Below are 21,868 nucleotides of genomic sequence, written 5' to 3'. Positions count from 1 at the left end.
AGCTTTACTAATCTTTTCATTTGAGGAAGAGAGAAATGTAAGAATATAGTGATAAATGCTTATGTCAGGAACCCTTTAGTCCCAAGTCCTTTGCAGGTTCAGAAAGGTACCAAAACAGGCCCTGCCACCCTCAGCTCCCGTCCGCATGAGCTCTTCCTGCACTTTGCCACTGGCATGGTGCCGTCACCTCCAGACTCTCAGGGACAGCTCCCTTCCCCCTTGGGTTGGATGCCGTGCCCATTTCTCCCCCTTTGTTACTGCAAACAGTCTTCAGAAGATTTGACCCTGGGGGAATTGCTGGGCCCAGTGGAACTTTCCCAGAGGTCTGTGTTCTGCCTGCTCCAGCACTACATCACCCCACCATTCCTTCCATCCAGCTCACCAATAAAAGGGGCAGAATGTGATACCATCTCCATTTTAACAAGGCTTCAAGATCTGATGTGGAAAGATTGAGTGGTCCAGCGCTTGTCCCCAGTGACCCTTGGGCATGGTGACCTTGAGAGAGAGGTTACTGTGCGATATGGTCACAAACGGAGCACGCAGACTGAGGAGATTAGTGATTTTTTAGAACAGGAAAGGCTTCCTTAGGTTTGCAGTTGGGGCCCGTCAAGAAACAACTTTGTAGATGGTCAGCTCTTGAGGGAGGGACCGTGACTTACTCCTATTTACATTCCAAGCATTTAGTGATCTGTCTCAGCATTTAGTAAATCCCTGAATGAATGGCTATCTGTTTGTTAGCATAACTACAAATAGAATTTTGTTGATTTGACTTCCTGTTTTTGTTGGGTGAGCATTTTCTAAGAACCAAGCAAGAGGTCACTAGGTCATTAGAAAATGAGGGTGAAATTTTACCCATGAGAATTCCCTCAGGAAAGCAGAGAATTGCACCCTGGCTGAGTCGCATAGTTTACAAAGTAAGAATTAGAAAGAAAATATCCCACCCATCTGTACCACATACAAAAGTAAAAAGCTTGGATGAGAAGCTATGAACTGGTGAACTCAAGCTGAATCCAGCCTGCAAGATGTATTTTGTTTGACCTGTATGGAGTTTTATTTTTAATCAAATTAACTGCCAGCATTTATAAAAAATCAGATTTCATAAAAATATCTAAAATATTGCCAGCTTTCTGTGTAAAATGGGACAAACCTGGCAATACTTGAGTTTGCCTTCTCTTTTTCTGACATTGGACTGGCCCTTATCTCAATGGAGTATCGAAACCACCATGGCTTCCTGCCCCGCCCTTAACACTGGCAACACAGAGACTGAGCGCCGGTAGTCATTCACTGTGGTGCTCAGCCAAGCCTCACCGTCAGCTGGTTTGCCCAACCTGCTTGGACCCTGCTGGATTTAGGTTTGCAGCTCCTTGTTTAGAGGCTTTGGGTTTAAGGGTTTCAAATGATGACCTTGATATCTAGATATTTACTTTGGTGGCTATAAAATATCTGAATGCAAAGGAGCCAAAAAAAAGACCATGAATAAACAAACTCATTTTGTGCGTCCATACATCTTCACTAGTTGATTGTTCTACATTATCATATCTTATTTATAACACCCCGTTGCCATGGAAATTCACTGTTGTACTTTCACTCTCCGGCTCCACTAAATTTTACTCTTAACATTTTCAGAGCTACCTGTACAACGTGCAAATTGAGTGTAGTAGCAAAATCTCAAGTGGTTTTGTAACATTAAATATTAAATAACTTTAAAACTGCAAACAAGGGAAAATTGAGAAGTCTGCCGAGCCTTAACACATAAATTTAATAAAGAAGCAACGAAGAGTCTGTCATTTACATGACCTACTGCTTAACCACTTTAGTAGCACGAAGGCTTCCTCTACTTGTATCTTCTTCAGATCTAATGTGAAATACCTGTCCTAGTCATATTGCAGTTTAGTAGTCCATCCAGCCATGGACATTGCCCTATAGAGTTAATCATAAATCTGAGAAATTATTGATTGTATACTGTCTTATAGCTGCTTATATGCACATAGTAAGGCTAGGTTAAAAGTTACTGAACACTTGCCACATGTTTAAATGCTATTCTATGTACTTTACAGGTATCATCTCATTTAATCCTCATTCTAACCCTTTGAAGTAGGTGTTAATTATCTTCATTTATTAGGTGAGGGTCTAGAGGCCTAGGGAGTGTCTAAGATCTCAGAGACCTTGTGAAATTGTAATGCAGTGTTCCAGCCCAGGCTGGGTGAACACAGTCTTCCAAGTGCTGGGCCTGGGTAGATCTAAGATACAGATCTTTCATTCATAGCTGAAAATCCATGTGGCTAACCAATAACTGTAACACATATTATCTTAATATTAATGCAATATAAATTATGGGGACAAACACTTCTACCTCAGGATGTGGAGACCAGAGAAAACCTCAGAAAGATCATGATAAATTGAGTTGGATAAAGAGGAAAAGAAGTCCCAGGAGAAGAGAAAGCTGTCGGCAGAAGTACTGAGGCATGCATGTGAACTGACTATTTCGGAGATGGAAGGCAGCCCAATATTAGGTAATGTTGGCAGGCAATATATGGAGACAACTAGTGTTCATTATTTCTGAACTTAGGGTTAAGTTAAGGCTATAAAAAAAGCATAGAATCAACGTATGATGGGTCAGGAATGAGATTAACCAAGTCAAAGAGGTGATTTCAGGGTTGGCTAGGACATTCTAAGGTATAAGTCGACTGAGTATCTTAAAGCACTGAGGAAAGGGAATGTCGGTTTCTGGAAAGACTTGCTCTTTGGTGAAAGTGCCTTAGGCCATCTTAAGATCACCAACTCTTTTCTGTTTCTATATTGTGCAGTTAGTTTCCTGATAATGCTTCTGTATAGATGTATGTCTAGGAAAAGGAACTCTCATTCATGCCAAAGCAGACATTTTGGACTGTGTGACTGTTCTCTTTTTCATGATTAAACTACTCAGTTGCCATCCTGGCTTCCATGTCTGTCAGGACTTCTGCAAAGTCTAGCCCATCTCTGAGAGAAGGCTCAAAACCAAGTATGCAGGACTAGGGCAGAGACTGGGGGGACAGAGCAAAGGGAACACATGAAAGGAGTATTTGCAAGTTCAGATTTCGAGATTTGATGACTGATGGGATGAAGAGGTTGAAGGGTGGTCTGTACAAGAGGCAAGAGAGGCAGGCAGTTGGTGTAAAGGAAGGAAGTGCAACCAACGTAGCAGTGATTCAAGCAAAACAGGATGGACAGTTTCGTGAAATATCGCAGATCAAAGTATAAGACTTAGACTCAAAGTAGAGGAGTTCAAAGAGACCTTGAAGGTCTGATTGCTCCCCCTGAAGAGAGCCTTGAGCTTGTCTCAGATCACCCTGAGAGGACAGGATGATTGTGGTGCTTCCTGACAGTCTGATGCATATCCCATTGTTGAATGCTGCTGCTTATTTTCTAAGTGTGGCCTTTACTAGGTAACCCCGTGTAACACTAGAGGGTACGAGAGATCATGATGCTGTTATAAAGCGGGTGGCTCAGTCTCAGTGTCCCCACGCTCATCGTGAAAAGAAGGTCCTAGTTATTTAAATCATGAAGTGCTACAGGGTAAATAAAGATGGTGTGTGGCCAGCGCATTGCTCTTTCAATCAGCATGCAACTCACATGGTGTCAACCAGTCAGCCAAGAATCTCACTGTGCATTGTTCTTAACCCACCCAGCTTTGTGGAGTGGCTTTTTATTGTCTTATGCAGAAATGGGGTTGACTGACTTCTTTGGGAGAAAACCCTCAGTGATAACAGACAGTTAGTCTGTTAGTTAGTATGTCCCTTTCTCTAAATGAGGAAGGAGCAAGAACATCAACCTCCCAAGTAGAAGGTAGGTCAGAACCCTGCATATTTGTGTTGGTTTCCAATTGGAAGATCCTTGACATTATGGGTTTAACTTTTATACATAAATACATATACACATACACATACAGGTGTTTACATAATATATATCTATGCATACACATACATAAACATCAACATCTATACATAGGAATATATAGTCTTCATTGACAACTTCAAAGTTCAGGAGGAGTGTGTGGTGGTGGACAGGCTGAAGGAGCTGTGCGGTGAGACACAGGGTGGGCGTGGGCAGAAAAAAAGATTTTAAAAAAAGCCCAGGAAGGTGAGGCATGCTTTTAAATGTTTGCATGGTAAGACTGGTATGTCAGGGCAAGTAAATTAAGAACAAGCCTATGAGCAACCAGGATCCATCCCTATCTACCTCTCTTTCTGTTTTTGATCTTTCTTTCCTCTGTCACTGAATTCTAACAACCCTGAAGCGCAGGTATTCCAGTCCCTATTCTCAAGTCACTTTATACTGGAGTCGTTGGCAGGATTTAGGGGTAAGTGAAGGTCTCCACCCATGTCCCTGTGAAAGGCTGCTGCTCAGTGTCACGTCCAGTTACAAGACGCGCAGCAGAGTCATGGCGGAAAACTGCCACCAAACAAGGCAGCAGAGGGGGGCGAATTCATTTCCGTATTAGACTAAGAAGTCCAGACATTTGGAAAACTTACGTACCATCAGTTCCTGCTTACTTTCTTCCTGTGCCCTCGCAGGGTAGCTGCTGAACAGAGGGCTCTCTGTCCGCAGTCTGCTTTCAGATATGAACAAGCATCACATAGACACTGAAAGCACTTGATGTTCAAGAGACGCACCATTACTTTGACTCTAGATGGGAATGAGTATTTGGCCGCTCTTGCCTCAACCACACACCTAAGGACTGTGACATTTGCAAGTATGTGCTCCAAGTTGTATTGACTAAGTTTATTTTTGACAATGAGGAGCCATCTCAGTTTTAATTATTTTTTCTGTCCTTCCCCTGGAGCAGGAAATATGTTGGAAAATGCATATTGACCTTTTTACCAGTTTCCACAAATCGTAGCCATTCAAACTTGAGCATAAATAGACTTTGGCTCATAATTGTAAGTTTAGTCTATGTTCAGGGGAACTTGAGGAGTAATGAGAGATATTCATAGGCAGAATGACCTAACAGGAGTGTAATTCATCGACGCTGATTTTTGGCAGATGTATTTCGAGTAGGTCATAGGGGACTGAGGCTGGTGTTGGAAAGACTGGTGAGAAGGAACAAATACCAGGGGAGCGAAATCCTACGTTGGCTGGGTGCTTGTCAAGGGAGGTCGTCCTGGAGAGGAAAGGATGGATCCCAGTTAACGGCTGAAGAAAGGCTCAATATAATTTAACTGCTAGTAAAACCTAGCAGTTAACCTAGCATTCTTTTATGCACAAAGCATTAAAATTATTCAAGTCATGGGAGTTAAATATGAGAGATTGAGCACGGTAGAGTTAGAACTAAGTATAAAATACATATGGTATCTGAAACCCTTCCAATGGGCAGGGTAGCCCTAAAAGCATGATTATGATGGCAGGAAAAGAATAGAATGATTTCTAATCCTTGAAAAGGGGTGCTTGGGGTAGGGGCATAAATAACAAGTCATTTAGTCTATAGGTGTGAGAGGAGGAAAAGAGAGTCATTTAACATTTTTAGTGAGCATAATTCTTATTCACATTATCTTTTTTATAATGAAATACCTTAAAATACAGGGAATAATATAACAAAGAACCACTCAGCTCTATGTACTCCTCTTTTAAAGGACTAAAATATTACAAATGCAGCTGATGTTCCCTGAATACCCCTTCTCTGCTCTCCTCTACCGTCCAGAGGTAATCTGTGTCCTGAATTTGGTGTTTATAATTCCTTCATTTGTATGCTACCTATATATGTGTATGTGTGTATATGTATATGAATATGTATACTCATGAACTATATAGCATTGCTTTTTGTGTTGCCCAACTTGACATAAGTGCTTAATCTCTTTTTTGAATCAATCAATGGATTAGTGAAGACTGTTCTGGTTAAACTAATCAAGTTAACATTTGGCCTGAGAATGGAAAGTGAATAGGTTTGACTTCCCTCAGGAACTTTGCATTGATAAGTGTGTCGCTTCTAAGACAGAAATAGCTGAGCCTCCAGCAAATGAGGAAAACTATTTGGAATCACACAGTTAATTCTTGGTTGAGGTAGAAATAGTTCTAGGAGATGTTTGCATTTTGTCTAAAACCAAAGTCTGCATCATGGGTCCTTCGTTGAGTCACATCTTTCCCCCTAGCTGGAGTGTTTCTTTGGACTCCTGAACTAAAGAAAGCTTGAAAGCTCTCCTGGGAATTCAGATTGTATATTCCAAAAGAGGAATTTTTCACCTTACCTTCATTTCATTCTTTGTAATAAAGTTAGTGTCCCAGTAACAGCTTGAAATAGAGAACACTGACCTGAAAGTGATGTTACATCTTTTAAAATTTTTTCTCAGCTGAAATCCATCAGTTAACTAAAGCTTCAGATCTGTGCCTCACTTCAAAATACTGCATCCTAAATGTCAAGAAAACTAATCTTTGGAAGGAGGCATTTTGGCTAAGAGCCTGCAAAACAAGGAAGAAATATATTTTTTCATCATTAACATGATTCAATGATGTCTGATGGCATTGTTAGACTTACTAAAAATTAAATAATCACAGGGTCTTATTTTGTTCTACAAACTAAAAATTCAGCCAGTTGACCAACCAATCACCCAAAGGAAGAGAAGCCTGAAACCTGTGGCTTTGTAAAAAAAAAGTAGGCGTTGCTTAAACTTGTGGGATTCCACGTCTCCACTAACGAACACTGCACTGCCTCCTCAGAAAATAGGCAGTATATCAGGTATCTGCTGAGCATTTCCTGAAACTTAGAGTATAGTTACCCATTTCCAGTCTTGATTTTAAGATCACAAGGCCACAATATGTCAAAGGAGGCCTGGTGTGAAAAATGGGGGGGCCTGTGCTCTTTCACCACATTACCTAAGAATGCAGGGAAGTTGCACAAGTCTCTGGATCCAATGTTCTCGTCCATAGATTGAGGGTGTGGGCAGACTCCCAGGGATCCCTACTGCGCTGTTAAGAACAACCTCCGGTTTGAGGAAGTGGAGAGTGGGGGATGGATACCTCTGATCATGTGTACAGAAACATACTGATGGTAAGATGAAATACCCCTAGGAGCTGAGACTCACGTGGTGGCTCTACGAGTAATTCCACTGATGGGTAATGTGATGACAGAAAGAGCTGTGAAGTAATACTATTCCCAAGAAAAATATATTACTTTAATTTTTTGTGTTAAAATAAAGAGGCAATGTTTAGCGATGAAAAGTGTGGTCTCTAGACTCAGTGCATCTGGATTTGAATCCCCAAATCATCACTTGCTCACTGTGTTTTTAGTCATAGAATTTACTAAAATTCTCTCACCTTATCTGGAAGTTGGGAATGATGAAAGCATCCGCCCCATGTCATTCTCATAAGATGTAAAAGAGTTCATTCATACAAAGCTCTTACGGTGGTACCAGGCATAAAGTAAGTGCTCCAGAAATGCCAGCTGCTACAGTTTTATAAAAATAAATAGGTGACCCTCAAAGAACACCTGGTTAGTAGAAGTACTGTTCATGTCATAGAGATGACTCTTGCTGTCAAGCATGAAATGACAGTTGCTTCACTTCAAAACTTTGTGGAAGGGAATGTGTCAGATACAGAACAGAACCTTTAAAGGGTTTTTACAGGTCCAGTGGTACTTGATTGGGGACATGGTAAAGTGTGAGTGTCATATGTTTGTTTATACTGTAACTTCGTTCATATCTTACAAAAGCTCTGAGCTTTTAGTAGAAAAAGAAGAATTTAATCTGTGTGCTTAGAGGTAAAAGGATGGGTTTATATATTTTAAAGTATCAGTGTATAGGGGCCTATATTTATTTCAAAGTATATTCTCATTTATCCAACTACATGGCTTTACTTTATTTCTAATAATTGGCAAGACATAGTGGCATGATTTAAACTAAATCTTAAATTTTATGGAAGAAAAGATAGAAGCCCTCCTTTACTTTTTGTCATGTATTAGAAAGACAAGAGTTAATCTTTTCTGTTTATTTGTTTAGATGTTGGAACAGATAAAATTAGAAGTATCTCAAAATTAGTAAATTCCATTTCATAGTCAAAGGAACTATGGACTAATGTTTTGTGATCCAACAATTTATCCTAATTTGCACTCGGCAGCAGAGTTTTCCATCATCTGCACCCCTCCAGAGCTGACTTTTTGATTCCAAATTCCTACTGTGTCGATCATTTAAAAAAAACTGCATCAGCAGTATTTGGCATGTCTTTCCCCTTTCTTATTCATATTTTGCACAGTTCCTGCAAATAGTTGCTAATATTATTTGATTAAGGAACTATTTTAAACAAAAGGTCAAAATAAACTTAAAAATAAGTACATAGAGTACTGAGACATTTAATAAAAATTCAGGTGTCATTTTTCGAAGTTACTCTATTGCAAAATGCTGTGTTTGTTGTCAGAAATACAAAGATAAATAAAATTCAGTCTTACTGGTTTGGAACTCACAAGCAAGTCAGGTGTGCGGCTGAAATCAGAGCTGGGCGAGGAGGTGAGGACACACCCCCAGAGAATTTCAGCGCTTTCAAAGATGCAACGTTCAGAAAGGGTGAGAACAGGGACTTGCTAGCATTTGACAAAAATCCTGTCCCGGGGGTAGTGTTTCAGAAGGGAAGGAGGATGAGGGGTAAGATGGGTCCTCTGCATAATTACTGTGACTTTATTTGACAAGTTCAGTATTCTCTTAGCTGCCCGGTGTCGAAAGAAAGCACCAATGTAGTTCTTTCCCATCTCCGGGTTACAGCCAACCAATTTCTGTTCATGGGGATAGAGACTATTCTTAGAAACTCCATTTTAGCTGAATACATTGTGTTCAGTTTTCAGGGTGGATGCAAGTGGGAAGAGGTAGCCTGGCCTGAAGGCTAAGAGCCGGGCCACTGGAACCGAACTACTTCGTCTCCCAGCCGGCACCTCTCCTCCACTAGCTGTGTGGCATTCGGCAAGTTAGTAGACCACTCTGTGCGTGCTTCCTCATCTGAGAAAAAAGCAGGGACTGTGATCATAGTGCCCACCTTGTCGTGTGGAGTACTTCCACTAAGTGACTTCCTATTTGTAAAGTACTTAGAACAGCTCCAGCATAAAGGAAGCAGTCCTCAAGTGTAAATAAAATGGCCCCATAGCCTGCCCTGCGCTTTCTAGAATGGTGTGCTGAGTTGAGTTCAACGGGCTGCTCCAGACGTTTTTCCCTGCCTTTGCCCCCTCTATAGATTAAGATGCTGGTGCCATTTGGGTGACAATTGGCAGCAAGACACAAGCCCTCGCTGCTCTGATTCCCTGCATTTATGGCACATTTATTAGTCTTGATTTCAACAAAGGGCCCTTTCAGCCTAGTTATATAAGGACAATAAACCAGATTCAGTGGGTGGTAGTTTTTGCTAGCTTTCCATTCTGATTTTCAGGTTTGGTGGATAAAAAGGCTTCCGCGTCCAAACAAATGCAGTGGAATACCCTGCCGTGCGTGGGTGAGGGAGTGCGCCCTGATCCTGCCGACTCGGAGACGGGCTCTGGAGTGAGCTCCGCGCTAGGTCCGCGTCCTGGCTTTGCCCCGTAGCAACGGGGATCGGGCAGGCTGATCCCTAAGCTTCCATGTCCAGTAGAGCCGCTTCCCTTTCTGTCGTTTCCTTTCTGGAGTCTTTTTTTGGGATTCTGTGGTGCTTCTGCTCACCCTCCGCCCATGGCTCAGGCTCCAGCGCCTGGTCTGCGAACCAGGCTGATGCTCACCTTCTGCCTCCGAGGCCCCAGCGTGGGCTGGTGGCCCTCACTCCTGTTTTCTGCCTCCTTGTCTATATGTTTTCCTTAATAAAATCACCCTTCTGCCTGTTCGGTGCTGCATTCATAAAGGCACACAGGCAAATTCATGCATTCAGTTTTCCATCTTGAACCAGGAGTCGTCTTTAAGTTTTTAAAGAAACCTTCTTTACCTATATTCTCTCATTATCATAATAACAGTGTCTTTAGAAATTTCTCTGTTAGAATAAAGTTAATGGTGCCTTATCCATTCCCTGCTTTCATGAACATAATCTGAGGGTTTATCCTTTGATTATTATTGTTAAGTCTTTCATATTCATTTGTCCCTCAACAACAATAGTATTTAATTTGGCTATGAAATAAATTTAAGGCAGTGAATTTATGTTGCTAAACACAGGCCTTTTATTCTAAATTATGCTTTTGAATTCTTTATTTTTATTTGTATCTTGGTGAGTTGGAATTGACCTGTAATTTTTTGGTAGAAGTCAATGAGTAATGTATTTTCAGAGCATTTGAATATGAGACTGGTTTTCATACTCCTTCACAAATGACCGGCAGTTTGTCTGACAGTAGCTTTCTTTGACTGAGTCCTCTCTTTCGTAGTTTAGTAATACAGAGGAGAAATTTAACACCAACTGAACATTTGTTCCTTTGATGGTGACTTCTTTTCACTTGATACATGTGTTGTTTTTGCTTTTGTGCCTGTATACTGATTTTTTTTAAATTGTAAACTCTAAGATTCACATGTTTTGTCATCATGTGTCTTTGAGTGGGTATTGTTTGGAATACAGTTTAGTCCTCTCTTTTTACGGATTTTTTTTTTCTTCAACTGTGTCTTTGATTATCATTTCTATGTTAGCCTCTGCTTGTATTTTCTCAGAAACAACTATAGACTTAGTTTTTCTGGTCCTCCAGGTCTTATGATCTGCTTTCTATTGGTTCTTTTCTCTGGCCTTATGTGGGGTTTGGGGTTTACCTTCTTTATCAGCGACTTAATTTTACATAGTATGTGTCTACATTTTTCTCCCTCCCTCCATGTGGGCAATAGTCTGTTACTTGACTTTTAGAATCCTTTTAGTGCTAATGCTTCATTATTTCTTTTTATCTTATAATCTCTTTTTATCTTACCTAGTAGTCTTTTATTGACTTACAGTTTTCTATTTCTGTTTTTAATGGATATATCTTCTTATATTAACAATGCCAAATAACTTTTCTAAAAGTTACATCTAATTCCTTCCTCTAAAGAGTCATTTTTAGGCAAAAGTTCTTCTTTTCAATCTTTAGCATGCTCTTTTCCTTCCATATTTATGTGATGTTTCTTAGTAGACTATTGTTGACATTTAGCTGTTATTTTCATTCCTGAATTTGGAAATATCCATCTGGACCTGCTCACAGAGAGGGCGTGTGGATTGCCCTTGGACCCACTCTCTATCTTCTTGGTTGCTTGTAAAAGTTCTCTGTTAGATCTCAGACCTTATAGAAGATTGATGTTTATAGGCCCTTTTTAGCTGACTAGGAAAGTTTCATATAAAGCAGCTATCTCCAATACCTTGTTCTCTGTCACTCCATGTATATGGGTTACATAAGAACTCCAACCCCCAGAAGGCAAACTACCATAGATCATCTTGTCCCTGTATCTGCTTTTCTGCAGCTGAAACTCCCAGGAGAGTTGAACTTTGAAAAGTTGGATTTGAACTGCTCCAGTTCACTTACATGTGAATTTTTTTCAATAAATCATTGGAAAATATTTTGGAGATTTACAACAATTTGTAAAAACATTTTCTTGTCTCTCGTTTATTTTATTGTGAGAATACAGCATATAATACATATGCAAAATATGTGTTCATTGACAGTTTGTGTTATCAGAAAGACTTCTGGTCAACAGTAGACTCTTAGTGGTTAGGTTCTGGGGGAGTCAGAAGTTCTCAGATTTTCAGCTTTGCAGGAGGTCAGTGCCCCTGACAATCACACTGTTCAAGGGTCAACTGTACTTACCTTCCTTTCTACTCATCTTTTGAAAGTAGCAGTCACTAACTGATGGGGCAGGGGGATGTTTCTGGGGTCTCCAGAAAACATCATTCATGACAGAGAGCTCTCTAGGTTTGGGCTGGTATCTGGCTGAAACGGATTTTGTATTTCTGTACAAGATGGCAAAAAGTGGGGAAAAGGAGATAAGGTTTCCCACTTCCTTCAAGACCTGTAGCTCGTTTTTTAAAACGGATTTTCTCTTCCTTCTGCTATAAAATTCTCTGATTCTTGCAATAGGTTGAGGCCATTTCTTCCTCCTTGTGGTTGCAAGCACCTCAGTTTCTTTTTATGGATATTTTAGTGGGAGGGTGGGAGAGACTGTGTCGGGCTGGTAGCTAGACACCATTTAAAACCATAACTTATATGAAACTACACAAATAAAAAAAGAACTTTCTGAATGTGACAAAATTCTTGAAACTTTTGCTTCCTGTATGTTTTTGGTGGAAATAAACTCTGCCTCTTACATATTCATTACAAGTTGTTACTCAAATGATGGAGACATTGGTGTTCCTGTTATAGAACCTCTATCTTATGAAAATGGGTCATTTTAGTGATGAAATAAAATGTAGATACATAAGTAGATTGTAGGAATTCCAGTGACTTTCATAAAATTTTTAATGTACGTAAAAGCTTCCCGATCACTGTCTATTAGCAGAAGAGTTTAACAGCTGAGACAGCTATTATAAATCATTCAGTTTCTAGAAATTACAAATTTAATTCCCTTCAGGGGCCAGAAAAGTGACCTGCAAATGCATGAAGTAGGTTACTTTAATAAAGTAGGGAGTGGGAGGGACTAGACAGAAGTGGAGATGACTTGTGCTACCAAATCCTTGAGCCAGCAGTGTAATATCAAAACAGTATAGTATTAAAAGCAGTATAATATAAATCCACTCTCCCATTATAGAGACGGAACTGAGGTCAAAGGCTATTAATAGATTTGCCCATAATTAGGAGAATCTATATATTTTTTAATTGAAGTTATCATTGATATACAATCTTATATTGGTTTCAAATATATACAGCAGAGTGGTTCAATAGTTCCCCATATTATTAAACCCTTAGCCCCACTAGTGCAGTTACTATCTGTCAACACAGGAAGATGTTGCAGAATCACTGGCTATAGAATCTATGTGTTTTAACCAGAACCAGCTGTATAATTCATAGGACCCTGTGCAAAATAAAATAAGGATCCTCTTGTTCAACAATAAAGAATTTCAAGATATTGACAGCAAAGCATTAAACCAACTGTGGTACCCTATGTGACTGCTCAAGTTACATGCTTTGGTCTTAACTTCTGATTTAGAATTTATACATCCAAACAGAAAGAAACATGGAGACACTTTTACCCACAACCACCAAAAAATTGATAATGGTCAAGGGTGTTAACATTATGTCCTTGACTTTGATACTGCAGTAAGTGAACCATCTTTACATGCAAGAGGGCTTTTGTATGAGGTTTTAAGAATTGTTATTTTTCTACATTGTGTGGAAGTTTTTGTTGAAGCCTTTCTTACTGCTTCCATTGTTTTTTATTGTTCCTTCCTGAATCCAAGTTTTATGAATTACTGGTTGAAGATTTTCAACCCTGAAGTTCAAAGATCGTCTCCAAATGTTAGTTCTGAATCGAATGCCGGAGTGTTTGAAGAATCAGTCAGCCCAGGAATGAAACTCAGAGGGACACTTTTGTCTGTTTGGGGGCTTATCTCTCAGGGGCCCCTACCATTATCCTTTCCTCTCACCTGGAGATCGCTATCATTTCTTTTAGAAAATCTTGCCTTTTATTTGAACCATCTCCTAAAATAACTTTTTTTAAAAACTTTATTTGAAATTTTTACATGGTTTGCAAACTCAAAAAGCGATTCATCTCCTGACAGATTGAAGTTGACTAGTTCACCCTGCCCTTTGTGTTCACCGATGACTTGTAACCCATGATACCACTAACAATATAACTTTAGGAATGCTATTTAGTGAAATCTGACCAGCTTTTAAAGGCATAGTTCCACACACTCAGAAAATATAAGAAATAAAATTGAGAATTGAGCAGTAGGGTAAGAGTTTTTCTTGTAGTAATATATACATATATATATGTATGCCTTTATGTTTATATGAAGTCTCATATACTTTTTTCAAAATTGCAGATGCTTCATCCCTAAATATTTCAGTATAAAATCCCATAAGAACAAGGACATTCTCCTACATAGACCATAATACAATCTCCTCAGTCAATAAATTTAACATTTATGTAACATTAAAGTCTAATTTAGGGTTCATATTCAATATGAACTTGTCCCAATAATTTTTGACATCGTAAAAAATACCTCCTAATCTATCATCTATTTATTAACATAATCTATGAAGACCATTTAACAAAATCTTTAGTTTTGATGTCATCATCATATCAGTTGAGATCATGTATTACTTTTTCTCCCTAAAGAGAGAGGTTTTGAAGGCCTTATTTATGGAGATCTTTATTTGGCTATCCCTACATTGCAGAGGTATCTTTCGACAGTTTTTCCCGTTAGCTTTATAGTTACACCTTTCAAATTTAGGTCTTACATCTAGGTGAGGATCTAAGTGATGTTCACCTTTGTGTAGGGTAAGAAGTAGGTCTTTAACGTTTTTGTTTTCATAACAATCACTACTATAGAAAGTCTTATATTTTAAAAGACTTAAACATTGAATTATTTAAAATAGAAAGAACTAAATTTTTTTCCTCATTATAAAGTGAGCGTGTTACAGCTGAACATACAACTTGGAGTGATAAAGGTTGTCAGTAGCAGTTGTACGTCAGATGGATGATTTAGATTCCAAATGGATTCCATTAGCAATATCCATAAAGATGTTGATACATATCTGTTAAAAGAAAGAAAAAGTCTTACCTGATTTAAAAATATCAAGGCTTTTATTTTTAAAGCAAATATGAACTTCAGGTAAGTCAAATTGTTTACTTGGTATCTGAGTCAAAGAATTGAAAACTGCATTATATACCTTCATATTGTGGAAATATATCCCTTCATGAGTGATGAATAAGAGGAAATTCCCATGTTGTAAAAAGAGAAGATGAGCAAATGGATAAATACAGTAACTGAATGAAATAAAATTTGTTACGAATATTTAAAATATTTGCCGTCAGCCATGCCCCTGAGTACGTGTCTAGTCAGCCAGCACTGAAATTGCTCATCAATCCTTGGTTGGGGCACAGGTGTGGGGGGCAAATTTAATGACTTTTTTTTTGCTCTTCAGGATATGCTGTGAAATATAAGCCGAATGTCTTAGAATATTTTTTAACCTTTTACAGGTGGAGATTTTCATTTTCCCTCTATATATTTACCTATGGAGTCCGGTTCCTGAAAAAGGTAGGATCTTTCAAGTTCTTGGATGTGATTCTTATGTAACTGTAAGCCTAGACCTTTTTTTATGTGTGACACCAGTAATAACCTGAAGTCATAACAGACTTCCTAAGAATTATTTGTTTATTTTTCTTTGACTTACAATAATATTTGCAGTTTATAGCAAATAATTTTAAGCATATACCGAAAATACCTCTGGCAATAATTTGTTTTTCTAGTGAAGGATATTGCTAAGCCCTCTGACCACTATTGTTGATTATTACTTAAGGGCATTAGAAGCTTATAAAGTCCATAAGACACTTGGAAAGAAGTTTGAGTTTCCATATCACACAACTTGAGAGAAGCCAGTTCCCACGTGTGTTCTCACTGGAGTCTCCATAGTATCTTGCATAGTTATTAACAGGCTCGTACCAACTGCTGGTGGAAAATTCTGTTTCTCTTATAGATTGTTTCTCCTGCTGTTGTTTGGTTATTCCTGCATGAATAGAGGCACCTTCTTCTTTGAAAGCAATTCTTCGAGACTGCCATAGTGGTTTTCGTGGTTCTTTCAGTGCTTAATGGCACACCTAACAAATTAGGCTGCTTCTATTCAACTGTTATGAAGACTTACCTTCTCCCAGTCTGCACATACTAACAATAGTGATTTGGGAAAAGCTGGGAGTTATTTTTTTTTTATTTTATACTATGAACATTTAAATTGATATCAAAGTTATCTTTATTTAGTACAAAAATTTTTCAAAAAAGGGCATTGTGCCAGCATGCCTAACTAGTATGTTTTCATGTAAATATTGATGTGAAAACTGCAGAGACGTTTTTAGTTTTGAAGTCTGAGTTATGTCTTCCTGTGGAAAATTCTATTACAAATAGAAATGTTTCCCCATTTTGTATTTTCCTAGAGGAAATACTCTTTTTACTTCTTGTCTTTTCCTTTAGTAGCTACAATTATTTTTCACTTAATAAGACTTACATGATCTAGAAGACATTTGAAGAGATTTAAAAAGAATGGAATTCATTCTGTAGGCTAAATATGAAAAAATTCTCAATGGAGGCAAATAAATCTGGTAGAGACTGCTTATTTTGAACCCTGCTTTTCTAGTTTTCAAATGGAAAAAATCGAAAGAGCAGCTGTAGAGCCCTTGTGCTTCCAGCTTTACCGCCTTGGGAGAGGAAATAGCTCTGGGTGGAATCTCAGCCGACCTAGGAGAACTGAACTTCTCAGAATGTCAAGTTGGTGACTGGGGTCAAGGTTTGGAATTCATGTCAGGTTCTGTAGGTGAAGGGCTCTGATGGCGAGCGGGGAAACATGGTGAGAGCCAGGAGCCCTCTTTTGTCCCTTCCCTGAGATCTGCACGGCACCGGCTTTCTAAGCCGTCACGTAGCACGCCTGGCCATCTGTCCTCAGAACAGGAAACACTGGCACTTAGCTCATGTCGCTCTGTCCCTAAACAAATTGAATGGGGCAAGAATAGTTTTTATCCCCCAGTCCTCAGTGGCTCTATAGGAGCCAGGAAGAGGGCCTGCCAATAGAATGTTCACTTGGAAATTGCTTTGTCTTAAACTCTACCAGTTCCCGTTCAGAATGCCCAGTTACAACAAATGCTTTAAGAAAGGAAAAAAGGACTAGATGTTGTTCTTGTGGAATTGTGTTTGGGGTTTCTTCCTTTAAAACTGTCTAAGAAGCACTCTGTGTTAGATGAACTGTATAGTCCAGTGTTAGTCATAACGCAGGATAGAAACATCCCTGTGACTGAATGAGCTCCGGAGGGCTTCATAAGCTGTCTTGTCCAACACTCTTAATTCACAGCTGAGGTGGCAGGAAGCCTGAGATGGTAGCTGGCATTCCAGAGGTCCCCCAGCGGGTTTATGAGAGGCCAAGTCTGCAGTGAAACACTGCCGCCCTTACACCACTTCCTCCCCTTCACCAGCCTGCCCCGACCTCAGCATAACTGCCAGATGACTTCCTTCCGTGCAGCATTAGCACGCTTGACCTGATGTGGTCATTGTTTCTATTTGTAGAGCCTTAAATATGTACTTTAATGGATGATATATTTGCCATCTAACCCAAAAGGGAAAAAAATTATTATGGAGGGCAGCATCAGAAATAATCACAAGTTTAACCCAAATTTTTCACCATGCCCTAAATGTTTTAAAATAAAATCCCAGGGTAGTGGGCCAATTTTAAGAGGTGAGAGGCCACAGCTGTTTCTTACTCCCAGCATCAAAAATGTGGATTATTGGATGGACTGTAAAAAAAAAAATTCTGAAATGAACCTGATACGTCTTATTTCTAGAGTGGATTAAGTAACTTTTCAGAACCCTTTCTATCATGAAGTTCAGTGATTCAGGTAAAGAGATACTTACCAAATGCAAAGCACCATATAATAAACGGACAGAGAATTTTAGATGTAAGAGTTATTGTGTGTATCATTTAAATACCTCATTTTATAGATGGCAGATATGAGGTATCAGTTGCTAGTACAGGGAATACCTTTGGTTTTTTCTGCCCTGTTGAAATATGTCTGGGCTGATTACTGAAGTTTTAGCAAATGCTATTATCTTTTCCAGTTTGAACCGGCTTAATCCTACCGGGAGAATATACCTATTTTTTGGGTATACCAAGTCACAGTAGAGTTTCAGTGTGTAAATATGACTGATTTAAGTGCTCTCAGTTTTAAAATATTCTTTTAATTTAGAAATAATGCAGTTAAGAGTCTTTACATATTTTAAACTATGTCAAGAAACACTTGTGCTGTCTTAGTCTGGGTCCTCTGAGGAGACACCAACAAGGGATTAAATGCATAAGAAGCAGATGAGGGGACGTGGCTCTGAGAGATGGTGGGAGGGGGTCAGGGGGCTGCAAGGGCTGTCAGAGCCCAGGGCTGAGTCTGTTGAGTGCGGGAGAGGTAAGGACAGACAGAAGGCTGGGTGATGCTCTAAGACGTGCTGTGTAGGGAAAGCTCGGTGTGGCTGCGGGGAGTCCTTCGGCCACCACTGACCTTCGGGGAGACCTGTGTTTCCCAGAACTGGCCTTACCTTAGTATTCCTGCTGTGCTCTGCCAGTGCCTGGCAGCAGCCTGTGGGCAGTGTGGCCTTCCCGCAGGAGCAGCTGTGGGTTTTAGGGCACAGTGGCTGGGCCCTTGGTCAGTGTACACACTCAGCAGTCCAGCTGCAAAGAGGCACGTTTCCATGGTTACCATGTGTGCTTCATTTTTAAAAATATTCCAGCTATTCTGAGCGAAATCAAAGGATATGTCATGGAATAAGACCCTATGTAACATAGAAATTACGTTTTCATATGAAGTGTAAAGAACTATTTATCTATCTTACTATTTTTCCCCCATTTCACCTAATATGCATTGACTTAAACCCCATTATGTCAGAGTTTTTGTAGTTGCTGTGTAAGTGTATCTTTGGAGCTACGCACACGCTGACTTCCCTCATGACTGGGTGACCCTGCCAGCGATCTTAGGCTCCCAGGCAGTTACCTCCCCCTTGGATTCAAAATGACCCAGTTTGGGCAATAAGTTATAAGGTCGTCCTCTGAATGGTTCTGTGACATACGAGGAAATAATTGGTCCTACACTTTGAAAATTTTCAGACACCCTATAAAGTATGTGTGTGTTCATTTATGTGAAATCAAAATATTTTCTGTAGTTTCATGATGACAAATAAAAAAATCAGCCTCACTCATGTAGGATTTATATAGGATACATTTACATAGAATAATGCTCAGGTGTGTATATGTTATATGTTGTTTTTGCTTAGTAGAGTCTATTTCCATAATGAAAGTCAGTGCTGAAACTATGCATTAGTGAACTCTTAAGAAAAGTTATTTCTCGGTTAGTAGGGAATACCTAAGTAATTGAAAGAAAAGCCTCTAGCAGTACTCTGCTCCAGTGATTGCTGGACACAGGTGACTCTTTGCCCATAAACAGTACTGGCAGAGACAAGGACTTTTGTCAGAGGAGGCCCAGAACTGCATCAGGTGCTCTGAAGTCCTGCCACTCACTGTCCTCAAAATGAATCCATTTTCCTAGGTCCTAAAAAGAAACCACATATCAAACCTTAAAAAATAGAGTAAGATATCTCTCATCTACTGTTACCTTTTTTTCTCATGTGTAGATGGAGGTTTATACTGGGTGGAGTTCTTTGAATATCTTTTCTTAGAGTTTCTTTACTTTTTAAAAATACAGTATTGCAGGAAGACAATGTAGATATATGTGCAACTAGGTCAATATTTTTGTCATATAACCTACATGTTAGGTTAATGTTTTTCCAACTTTTTGACTATGTGGTGCATTTTATATCACAGTCCCTTTCATACACGAATGTGTGTTTCATTTAAGTAGAAGTTACTGAAAATAAACCTGTACCTAACTTCTGTGTCATCGAGGTTCCATTAGGAGACAGAAACCACAGGAGTTCTTTTAGGAGTGACTATAGTGTAAAGACTAATGAACCCAGGGGAACCGCTAAGACTGTGTTAGGCAAAGTAGTGGGTCTGTTGTTTGCTGCCAACCTGCCGAGGAGAGGAGGAGCTTGACCTGAATGTACATCAAAACCCATCGCTGCTTTTCTGAAAAAGTCAACTGAAGAAGAAAAGTCAGCCGAGCCAAACGGTGTTTCTACTGATGTCGTTAATTCATAAACGGCTGAAACAGTGACAGGCTTTTCAGAGGCCAGCTCTTGCTATACAGGACGCTGTGACTGGCCCTGCATGAGGCACCACAGAGGCAGTCCTGGGGCCTGGGGGCTCATAGGGAGGGGCTGGAGTGGTCAGAGCCCAGGTGCCTGAGGCAGGAGCCATGCAGCACCAAGGAGACCCTGAGGAGTGTGGAGGTGGATGGGCCTCCAAGAGGCTAGCCCTGCCACTGGTATGAAGGGCGTGCGCTGCTGGGCGAGGAGTGGAGCCGAGTGATGGTAAGAATGGGAAGCCAGATGTGAAGGAGCATGGCCCTCCTTTCTTTTGGGGCCTCCCAGCCTCCCTCAGTGCTTCCCAGAGCCGGTACCGGCTCCATAGAGCTGCCCCTGATGCGTAATGGAACTCTTGCTCCGAAACCTCATTTTTCTCATCTATAAAACGGAAAAACGTGGCTCGCCCTGGCTTCCTCAGCCTGTGTGTGGGAGTGCCGTGGGAGTTGGAAGTCTGTTGAACATGTAAGACATGACAGTGATCACTACTGATTGAGAGGGGGCTGTGTTGGGAGTTGTGAATGCCTAAGCCTCCCGTAATCCCTTGATACGAAACTTAAATACAAAGCTGTTGCTGGCCCGGTCAAGTAGGATCTCTCGATATGACCTTTGATGTTTACAGATAGGTAAATGTGCTTTCTGGAATGGCAGTGATCTGAAAGGCCTTGGAAAATTGTCCTTCCATGCTTGCTTCTCCTAACTGTGTCTCCCTTTCTCCCTTCTACTCACATCTACCTCCTGAATAGTTTCTGATTTCCCCTCTTACCTGTCATTTGCCCTTCTCTGTCGGCTGTGGTCGGCATTCCATCTGAGAACATCCGGAGGCCGGTGAGAACTGAGGATAATGTGACACAGGGAGGGCCCTGCAAAAGGACCTTGTTTGGAGATTGAGTGCTGCTATTGATCAGTTTTATACCCTTAAGCAAGTTACTTAATTTCTGTAGGATTTAATTGCTACATTTCTAAAATTAGTAATGGAGACTAACATAACATTTTAAAAACTCATATGCCATAATTGGGTGAAGAATTTGAAATAGCTATAATTAGAGCAAGCTGGAACAACCTGTTGAGAAAACAGCATGGTGATGTGTAAGATTAACTGTGGTGCGTTCACACAGTGACTCAGCAATTCAGCTCCTATGAGTTTATCCCGAGGAAAGAATTATACAGAAGCAGAAAACATACATGTGTAAAGTTACTTACTACAGCTTAAAAGATACATACACATGCATACAAATTATAGCAAATCCAAAGCAGAATTTAAAACAATCTTAATGTCTAATCTTAGCAAAATTGTTTATTGTTATCAAAATGACAAAACAGCATGCAGTCATTTAAGCATAATAACTGTGAAGTAACTCTAACTCTGTTGTTTATAGCCCTAATAAAATGTTGAATAGAACTTTTCATGAAAATACATAAACCCATTTGTACATTCTGCTATGATAATCATATATATAGATGAGTGAAAGGTAACGGGTAAAAATGAAAAGATTCCTTTTAGAGGGGTAGAATGGTGGAAGTTAATTTTTTCAAAATGTCTTTGCAACTCTTTTTTCTATTAAAAAAACCCCTAAGATGTAGGAATCTGAATGGAAATGACTGTGCATAAAGTTAGGTGTGCTCGGCTCATGAAAGAGCTTACCATTGTAACTTTTAGAAAGGAGAAAATAAAACCAGTTGAATTCTGTTTCAATGACAAAGAGATACAGAAGTTTTGTCAGAAATAATCCAGCTGTTCATGTTTGCCCTAGTACCTGAGTATCCTCTCAGGGCTCCCTTTACACGGCTGTATTGCACAAAATGCCCTGGGGGAATGGCCCAAGCGTAGACTTTTGAAGCAGATTTTTAGTTTCTGATGGAATCTCTGGAGAGACTCAGGCTCTGCTTTCATAGCAGATTAACATGGTTTAGATTAGATGGTAACTTGAAGTTCTTCATCCCATTAGCCCTTTAAGAAACTTGTCTCATGACAGAAGTCCCACCTCTTTTGGAGTGGGATAATGGCTTGGAAACACTCTGGACTGAGTGCATAGGAAATTTTGAATCACTGGTTATAATCATAGTCATA

The 21,868-nt window shown here is 39.8% G+C and overlaps 1 protein-coding gene across 2 annotated transcripts in view; it reads left to right on the top strand.

The window, feature by feature from the left end:
• The window catches only part of CERS6 (ceramide synthase 6), a 297,980-nt gene that overhangs the window by 147,922 nt on the left and 128,190 nt on the right, over positions 1–21,868 (top strand). For both annotated transcript variants that reach the window (XM_036884024.2, XM_036884025.2), the window contains exon 4: positions 15,054–15,111. In XM_036884024.2, the coding sequence (XP_036739919.1) occupies positions 15,054–15,111 (58 nt within the window). The remainder of the gene's footprint in view (positions 1–15,053; positions 15,112–21,868) is intronic.

The sequence above is a fragment of the Manis pentadactyla genome, chromosome 8, assembly GCF_030020395.1.
Source record: "Manis pentadactyla isolate mManPen7 chromosome 8, mManPen7.hap1, whole genome shotgun sequence".
Taxonomy (NCBI): Eukaryota; Metazoa; Chordata; class Mammalia; order Pholidota; family Manidae; genus Manis; species Manis pentadactyla.
Note: the sequence above shows the minus strand (reverse complement) of the source record. Positions and strands in the feature narration are given on the sequence as shown.